Source organism: Oryzias melastigma, linkage group LG10 (genome assembly GCF_002922805.2).
Source record: "Oryzias melastigma strain HK-1 linkage group LG10, ASM292280v2, whole genome shotgun sequence".
NCBI classification, from domain to species: domain Eukaryota; kingdom Metazoa; phylum Chordata; class Actinopteri; order Beloniformes; family Adrianichthyidae; genus Oryzias; species Oryzias melastigma.
Genome location: NC_050521.1, coordinates 23,583,656 through 23,591,090, shown reverse-complemented (window position 1 = coordinate 23,591,090; position 7,435 = coordinate 23,583,656). Strand labels below are relative to the sequence as shown.

At 41.0% G+C, this 7,435-nt stretch overlaps 1 protein-coding gene across 1 annotated transcript in view; it reads left to right on the top strand.

The window, feature by feature from the left end:
- The window catches only part of brwd1 (bromodomain and WD repeat domain containing 1), a 30,570-nt gene that overhangs the window by 20,630 nt on the left and 2,505 nt on the right, over positions 1-7,435 (top strand). Inside the window, exons 34-44 of the mRNA XM_024283529.2 lie at positions 730-855; positions 942-1,008; positions 2,110-2,160; positions 2,259-2,384; positions 2,469-2,621; positions 2,700-2,854; positions 3,451-3,617; positions 5,357-5,479; positions 5,563-5,721; positions 5,790-6,104; positions 6,184-6,327. Of these exons, the coding sequence (XP_024139297.1) occupies positions 730-855; positions 942-1,008; positions 2,110-2,160; positions 2,259-2,384; positions 2,469-2,621; positions 2,700-2,854; positions 3,451-3,617; positions 5,357-5,479; positions 5,563-5,721; positions 5,790-6,104; positions 6,184-6,327 (1,586 nt within the window). The remainder of the gene's footprint in view (positions 1-729; positions 856-941; positions 1,009-2,109; positions 2,161-2,258; positions 2,385-2,468; positions 2,622-2,699; positions 2,855-3,450; positions 3,618-5,356; positions 5,480-5,562; positions 5,722-5,789; positions 6,105-6,183; positions 6,328-7,435) is intronic.

Sequence of the window (7,435 nt, the reverse complement as noted above, 5' to 3'; positions counted from 1 at the left end):
TCTTTTCTGTACGTAAACTTTATGCACTTTGAAACCATTGTTTTCAGACATTTTTATTTAATTTTGCAATGAGCTGTTATATTAGCATTATGCTAGCTCACCTACTAAGGTTTTAATGCTAATTTTATTTAACATTTTAACAAAAATGCTAACTTTCTCTGTCTAATTTGTCATCTACTGAGGTTTGTTAGGCTACTTTTAAGTTTAGCTTCTATTTTAGCAACAGGATAATGTTTTTGACTAATTTTACTGAGGATTTTTAGGCGTTTTTGGCATGGTGCTAGTATTTCAGCAATGTGCTAGCTTTCTAGGCTAATTTGACATCTACTAAGGTTCAGCGCATATTTAAGCAACACACTACATGTTTTTGCAAAATAGCATATATTGAGAAGTTTTAAGCAAACTTACTAACACTTTTTCAGAAACGTAGGTCAACTTCAGCTATCTGTCATAATTCTTTAAAAAAATTGTTTTAGCAAATTTTGGATTTTGCAAATAGATTTTGCATTTTCAGCTAATCCCTTTAGCAATTAAGGTAAAGTGCTTCAGCATTTTCAGCAACCAGATTTAGCAAAAATAATTCACACTAGAATTCTCGCTGGTAATGCATCTTTTCTAGTTTCAAACTGCTGTCACTTCCTGTTTGGAACTCCAGGTGGGCGGGGTCACTCAGTCCAGTTCTCATATGAAGTCAATGTGTCTGATACATCGTGTCTTTGTGCTTTACAGGCGCCTCTCTGCATTAATTTGGGATGCCAGGTATATTGCACATAACGCCCGCACTTTCAACGAGCCGAGGAGCAAGATTGCTCACTCTGCAAAAATCATCTCCAATGTCCTCCAGAAATTTGTCAAGTACGTGGTCTTGAATCATGTCTTAGTGACTTGAAATTCCTTGATTAAAAAGTTTTGTAGTAAAATGATTTTTCTGTTTTTCCCAGTCATCCAAACTGCACAGATATCATGGATATTTACAGTGCAGTGGAGGAAATGGATGAGGAAGATGAGGCAAGCCTGACAGCCTACTGCACTACACACGTATTTTTAATAATTCTGTTACTCAAACATCCCAGTAAAAATCCTTTGAGGGAAAACAGTAAATACTAACCTGACTTTATATAGTTATTCTAAAAGAAATGATCACTTAAAACACTGGGGAAAATATTACATTTAGAGAATTTCCTTATGTAATAATGCCAGTTTCAATCTTGCTTGGGTTTATTTAAGTGCCAAAAATCTGTTTTAATTAACAATTTCCTCATTATAAAACAAAGAAAACAGGATTTTCCTGCTTAAAATGGTGATGAACCATAAAGTGATGACACATTTTCTGTGCGTGTCACTTCCGTCAGTTTTCCTCTGAATTGTTCCGATAGTTTTTATTGAACCTCAGATAGATCTGTGCTCATGCTTTCCTGAGCCAGCGGGACTTGGAGGTTTTTAATGCTTAACAGTTTGAAATCATTCAGAAAGTGATGAAAATTCACACGAAATGAGGTTCATTTTTACTCAGTACAACAAAAATCAATGCATCACTTTTTGTGTGCGTTTCCAGACTTTCCAGCTTTTTTTGTGTCTTCAAAACTTGAAATAGTTTATAGTTTTGTTAGAGATTTCACATGACTTCCTTTCAAAATAAGACATCCTGTGTCACATATGATTATCTCAATGCAGCAAATCATTAGATTTTCAATTTCAGGCAAGAACTGTGCAAATGATAAACCAGATCAGAGCTAATTTGGTTACATTTGGTGTTTTTACAAACACTTCAAATAATTGAATTTGTTTAAAAATAGAAAATCCGGCACTCAAAAATCTGTCAAAAAGCTTCTGATACATAATGTCCTTCAACTGTTTGTAGTTTCATTTTTTTCTACTTTATTACTTTCTTACTTTTGACAGTTATACTTTTTTAAAAATTGCTTAATTTTCCTTTAACCAAAGAGCGACATGTGGCTCCGGAGCCGCAGGTTGCAGACTCCACCCCTAGAAGAAAATAGTTTGTCTCTCTATGGTTAAGGAAGTCTTCTAAACTCGTGTGCAAACACGGACTGAAGTTCTTAAGAATTTGTGGATTGCACATTAACTACCATTGACTGCTGTACACAGGATGAAGATGCTGAAGCACCAGGAACATCTTCTGGACACCGACTGCGTCAGGTAAACACATGCAGGGTTGTGCTGCTGTTAGAAAATGAGATTGTGAACATTTTGTAAGGAAGTTTAGCTCTGACAGTGAGTGACTTGGATTTGCGCAGCGCTCCGTGGAGGTCCTGCCGGACAGAGATGCCTGGAAGGAGCAGTGCAAGAATCTGCTGAACTACATATTTGAATGTGAAGACTCTGAGCCTTTCAGACAACCTGTGGATCCTCAGAACTATCCGGTAAGTTGCCGCCGGACTGAAGCTTCTGAGAGGTTTTCTTGTGTTGTTGATCGGTGAGTTGAGTTTTTTTGTTTTTGTTTCCAGGACTACCACGACATCATCGATATTCCGATGGACTTTGCCACAATCAGAAGGAACCTGGAAGAAGATGGCTACGAAAACCCTGTGGAGCTGTGCAAAGACACGCGCTTGATATTTGCCAACGCTAAAGCATACACGCCCAACAAGCGCTCTAAGGTAAGGGTTCGTTAAAGAACGCAGATGCTCTGAAACCAGAAACTTGTTAAGTTTTTTGTTTGTTTTTTTTCCCTGTAGATCTACAGCATGACTTTGCGACTCTCGGCCTTCTTCGAGGAGCAGATCCGAACAATCATATCCGAGTACAAAACTGCCATCAAAAGCAGTGACCGGCTTCGCCGCAGTCAGAGATTTCGCAAGAAGACTCAGCAGGATCAGCCCCACGCCACGAGGTTTGTCTCCTTGGCCGCTCTCCGGCATGCGATGGATGGGTACTGTTGGGAGTCTAAACAGTGATTGAACCAGTTCTTCGATAATGATAAAAACATGCCAATTTCTTCCAGAACAGAATGAGAAAGAGTGCTTGAATTTGCCTTAAATGCTTTTTTTCCCCAGTCATTCTTTATGACAGTCTTCACTGCAGCGCTGCATCTCAGTTTTCATACACGGCGACCGCTCATCGCCATGGCAACTGTCATTTTTCAGAGCATTGTGCACGTCACTCATTTATCTTTTGCCAAACCTTCTCTCACTTCACCTTCAGCCTATTGACAGAAGCTCCGCCCACCGTCATGGCCCCACCCTTTCTTTTACTAGCCCGCCCACAATCGCTTAAAAGGTTTGGCTAGGATTGTACAGCAGAATGAATATCTGAAATGACGCACCGAAATCCACATTTTAATATGATCCCAGTAGAAGCAGATTTGTCGGCACCAATTTCTAGTCCGTATGTTCAAAAAGCACCGGCCTTTGACCCCTCTCGTCGTCCATGCCGTTACATCACAAAGGCTTATAATTAACGTATGTACTTTTTTTTTTCTCTCTTAAGTACAAAGGGGGCTGCTGTTAAAACTCAGGAAAAATCAGAGTCCGCAACCAAATCTACCTCAACCCAAGTGTCTGTTCCCGAGAGGACGAGGCGGAGTCGAGGCAGCAGCTCGGGCCGCAGCTCCTCCGAGGACGAGTCCGGCTCCAAGGCTGCCTCATCAACACCAGGTACCAGAATCTGCAGCCGGTTCACTTGTTTGGGTCAGAGCAGAACCTGTTAATGATGAACATGTCCTAAACCGGTGCTTTCTTCATGATACACTACTCCAGTTCACATCTGTAGAACTGATGTTGCTTTCATATTACATACGAAGAATCTGTTAACTGTTCGTGAAGCATCCAGTAATCTCTGAAGTAAACTTTCAAAATAAAAGCACTATAGAGATGGAGAAGTAATGATAAACATTTTAAAGATAATTTTTAGTGCCAGATACTTGCATTTTAGTTTATCTAGGATCCTAAGTTGGTAAATGAGTATTTTGTATTTATATAGCGCTTTTTAAAGAACAAAATCATTTTTTTGCTTTTTAAAGAACAAAATCATTTTTTTGCAGAAAAATAAGATCATAAAAGCAAACACAAACGGATTAAAATAGTTTAAAAGTTTTCAGGACAGAGACGTAGACAGAGAGAGACAGGTGTAAACACATGGAATGGAATACCTAAAGAAGGGAAAATGAACATGGGGGCGTTTAATAGTTCTTTATGCTTTCAAAGGAGTGGCTAAGTTTCATACTTTTTTTCCACATCCAACTTTGAGCAGTGGCATAGAATAGATCACATGGGTTGTGGCCTAACTTATTTTTGTGTCAATTTTTCACACTGTTGTCTGAATTCTAATAAAACCAGGTTGTATCCTGAGCTTTGTTCATACTTTGCACAAGGTTGTTTCTTTAGAAAATAAAGTTAAATGAAAAGCAAGAGGATGTTTGTACAAAGCTGTTGTTTCCTTGACAATTTGTAGGAGTAGAAAAAAGTAACAAGGAGTGAATTACTTTTCCAAATAGGCAAAGAGTAAAGTAATTTAATTAGAATTTCATCCAGTAACTGAAGTAAAGTAATGAATTACTTTTTAGAAGTAATTTACCCCAACACTGCTACCGTTTGCACGCCAGGGAAACAAACACACGAGACACACTTCACCTGATGAAACAGCAGAACTAGAGCTGGGTATCGATGATAAATTCCAGAGGCGATTCATTTTGATTCACAAGAGCCTGATTAGCCATGGATTAGATTCTGATTTTTTTCGATTCTTCCGATTCTTCAATTCAATTTTGAGTTTACACATTTATACACATTTCTTTAGAAATACATTAATCATCTTCTATATGTTTTGAATATATTTATATATGGAAAACTCCCCCACAACTGATCCCATTGCTTAAAAACACTTCTGACTTGTTGTAAGTTTGCTCACGCTCCTGTGCGTCGTGACTCGCGGACTTGCTGGAGGAGAAACAAAAGTAACGTTGAGGCACACCCCCGGTCTGCGTACTGCAGCCGGGGGTATTTCAGCTGGCGTGCTCCTCGTTTTCTCTCTCCTCCTATGAGATTATCCAGCACCTTCGGACACAAAACTTTCATACAAGTGTCTTAAATTGTCAGCTTTTCGTGAACTCCCGCTGTCGCCTGCTCCCGTCAGAATTTAATCCCGTCCCGGTCCCGTAATTAACGGAAGAAACGACTCCCATCCCGCAGGAATCCTGAGAAAATGTTAGCCTCAAATCCAAAGACGAGGAGTGACAGGTTGAAGGCCAGATCTCCTCTTGTTTTGTTGCGAATTTTTGGTCCTCAAGGACTGAGTCGTAGAGTAGGGGTTAAAAGGTCTGTCATATCTGTTGCAGTTTGTCCGTGCAAAGCTCCAAAAACAAAAGTAGAAATTCTAAATCGTGTTTCTTTTTTAGGGTCTGAGAGTGAGAGTGAACTAAGCGAGTCTGAGGAAGAGGTGCATTCAGGTCCTTCAAGACATCACCCAAAACAGAAAGTCAGAGTTACAAGAAGCAGCCACCTCATACAGAAGAAAAAAGGTACGAGTTTTCTAGTGGCGCTCAAAACTGTTCATTCTGACTAGCTTCAATGACATCTCTGGCCATATTTTGTAAACTTTCAGCTGCTGAAAGTGACAGTGAGGACGAGGAGGAAGGAGATGAAGAGTCTGAGAGCGGGGGAGAGTACGGAGAGGCGTCCTCCAAGTCTTCAGATCGGCGGTATCCCAGCCGGAGAACGCGGCTGACCAGAAACCGCTCGGCAGGAGACAGACAGAGGAAAGGTGAGCGTTGTGTTCAGACTTATAGCCGGCAGAACCCAGCAGCCAGTGTGACCACGCCCCCTTTTCAGAGCGCAGACGGGAAGTGAACGGTCACGGCAGCAGGACGGCCCGCAGGGAGAGACGGCACCACCAGGACTCAGACAGAGCATCCTCCCCGGGCTCCGATGTGGACGAGGAGGTCACGGGCCGCAGGTTGCTCAAGAGGAAGACTGCAAGGGCTGCTGTAAACAAGATGAAACTTCTGGAAGCCTCGGAGGAAGAGGAGGAGGATGAAGATGATAAGAAACCGACGAGGAGCAGCAGCCGCCTTCAGCACACAGTCCGTGTCAGCAAACGCACAGCTGTGATCCAGAGCTCCTCAGACTCTGATGGAGATGCTGGAGGTAGAGAGATGCTCAGGAGCTCTTACTTTGAAAACTTTGAAGCCTCTGATTGGAGGATTTATGTTTTTGTTTTGTTTAGCTTCTCAGGAAAGCAAGGAGTTTTGCTCTGAATCCAAGGATGAAGATGGAAACGAGAGTCCATCCTCATCTCCGGCTAAGCAGAACGGAAAAATGGAGTCTGTCGAGAGCAAATCCGGACGATCCGCCAAGAACAAACGGAATGGTGAGGATTCCCCGGAACTGTCTTAGGCTGAATCCGAATTCTTCTCCCTGCTCCTACATTTAGCCCTCCAAATGAAGGGTTGTGGAAAAATAGTGGCTGTGTCGGAATCCCCCCCCACCTCCCCTCACTATATGGTGCGTTCTCTGTCCGAATCTACAAATTCCAAAATCGAGTGCACTAAAAATTTCCCGGAAAAAAACTCACTTGCATCAATTCTCACTATATTAGACAATATAGACCACAATGCATTGCAGTCAAACAATTTCAAACAAAAAAGCGTGTTTAAATGTAATATTTGAATAAACCATCCACATTTTCACCATCAGAACACGCAGTAAAATGTTTGTATTGATTTGATTTTCACTTGTGACGTCATACCTGGTGTTTGGAAAAACAAAATAAAAGTAGTGTGCATCGTGACCGAATTACCTTTAAAATCCAGGGCACTAGATAGTCCCGCACTATGTAGTTTTTTAGTAGTTAGGGGGGAATTGAGATACGATTAGTGACTTCGAATTCGGACGTTACTCCTACTTGATGACATCTTCAGTAGTCATCAGTCAGCTACGTTAGCGTGTAGCTGCTACCGTTTGGAAATGCATAACATCAGTTTTCATCACTTTAAAATGTCGTGCTAAAGTCATTACTTACTTTTAAATATAAACCAAACGCATGTGAAAAAAACGCTTCTTCTCTGCACCACAGAGTGACGAGGTACACCCTCTACATCCCTCCGCCACGAGGGTTAGCCCTTACATTACCTATTTTGGACAACCCTCCAGATGCCCCTACGATTGGAAGGGTACATGTGTCAAAGTCAAGGCCCAGGGGCCGGATCCGGCCCTCTGGGTAATCATATCCGGCCCTCCAGATTATTTTATTGTTATTACAGGCCCGGTGTTATCTTCCGCTTAATTCTAACTTGTATAAATTTGACAAAATACATTTTTACAGAGAGTAAAATATTAATTCTGGAATAATATTCCTGCATTTTTATTATTCATAGTTATGTTAAAAAGTTACGTCTTTAAAATTTTTAAAATGTAGTGTTCAATAAATGTTTATCCTGTTCGGTCCGTGATCTAAGATGTGTTTTGGATTTTGGCTC